This window comes from Sinocyclocheilus grahami, unplaced genomic scaffold (assembly GCF_001515645.1).
Source record: "Sinocyclocheilus grahami isolate Dianchi unplaced genomic scaffold, SAMN03320097.WGS_v1.1 scaffold45292.1, whole genome shotgun sequence".
Taxonomy (NCBI): domain Eukaryota; kingdom Metazoa; phylum Chordata; class Actinopteri; order Cypriniformes; family Cyprinidae; genus Sinocyclocheilus; species Sinocyclocheilus grahami.
In genome coordinates, this window is record NW_015524874.1 from 1 (window position 1) to 1,085 (window position 1,085).

Consider the following 1,085-nt stretch of genomic DNA (forward strand, 5'->3'; position numbering starts at 1 on the left):
TTAAGGGGGTCTGAATACTTTCCGTACCCACTGTATATGCTTCTCTCTGACTAGGTATTACAACTGCGTGCCTTTCGCTGGCTGCATCATGGTCGGACCCTCCAGCACCTGTCACTCACGAGTGAAGACCTTTGAGGAACTTCCTCTGGAAATGACATCACACAAGACACATCATGTAAGACTAAGACCTCCAGTATATGTATATATAAAGGATGTTAACATGTATATTGTTTCATGCATTTTTGTGCCCCTATAGGACAGCCAGACAGACAGTGGGATGGTTTTGGCATCAGATGAGCTGGAGAGGTTTGAACACATGCACAGAGGGGCCATGTTGAAAAAGTAGGCGATACTGAAAATGATGCACACCATTTATCATAAGAAAAATTACTAGGGTTATGGCTTACTTCATTCATAATTGATCAGTTTTCATACTCTGGAGTTACATTAAGCATTTTGTCATTGTGTGAACTCTCATATCGGCTCTGTAGTATATCAGCGGGCCACAGCACAGAACGCCTCAGTTCTCCATCCATGAGCAGCAGCACACTGCGCCCACCCTTCTTCAGCCAGCTCTCGGGCCAAACCTTCTACAACAACGAGTACGGCCAGCTGTCGGAGGAGGGCGTCAGCGACTTCTTCTCCTCGTCGGATCAGGCCATATACCAGGGAGCCTGCCCGGCAACCGCCAACCTGTAACAGCACCGATTGGCCAGCGGTAACCAGGCCCCACCCCCTCACAACTAACTGAGCTGAAGTCTAGCTTTGTAAAGTTCTCTTAGCAGCCACTGGGTGGCACCATTATGTCCATTTCAAACCAAAAAAGTATTTTATCGCCTTAGTTACATATACCTTTTTACCTAGAGTGTAAACTTCTTTTTATTTGTACAAAAAAAGAGAGAAAAGAACCAGAATGGAGAAAAAATAAATGAATATATCATCTTTTGACTGATTTTTGTTTGTTTAAGTGATATCTGATGTTAAATATTAAAAAAATGTACATACATTTTACAATACTGCACAAAACAATTATATGGTTATATTTTAATAATAATTTTATGGAAATATACATATTATATATATAT

At 41.3% G+C, this 1,085-nt stretch overlaps 1 protein-coding gene across 1 annotated transcript; it reads left to right on the plus strand.

Annotated features, from left to right (window-relative positions):
* The first annotated feature begins 55 nt into the window (after nucleotides 1-55).
* Nucleotides 56-913, plus strand: LOC107580799 (vascular endothelial growth factor receptor 3-like). The gene is made up of 3 exons (XM_016266437.1): nucleotides 56-175; nucleotides 257-342; nucleotides 492-913. Exons 1-3 carry the CDS (start codon nucleotides 89-91, stop codon nucleotides 697-699), a joined length of 381 nt encoding a protein of 126 aa, XP_016121923.1. The 5' UTR covers nucleotides 56-88; the 3' UTR covers nucleotides 700-913.
* The last annotated feature ends 172 nt before the right edge of the window (nucleotides 914-1,085 follow it).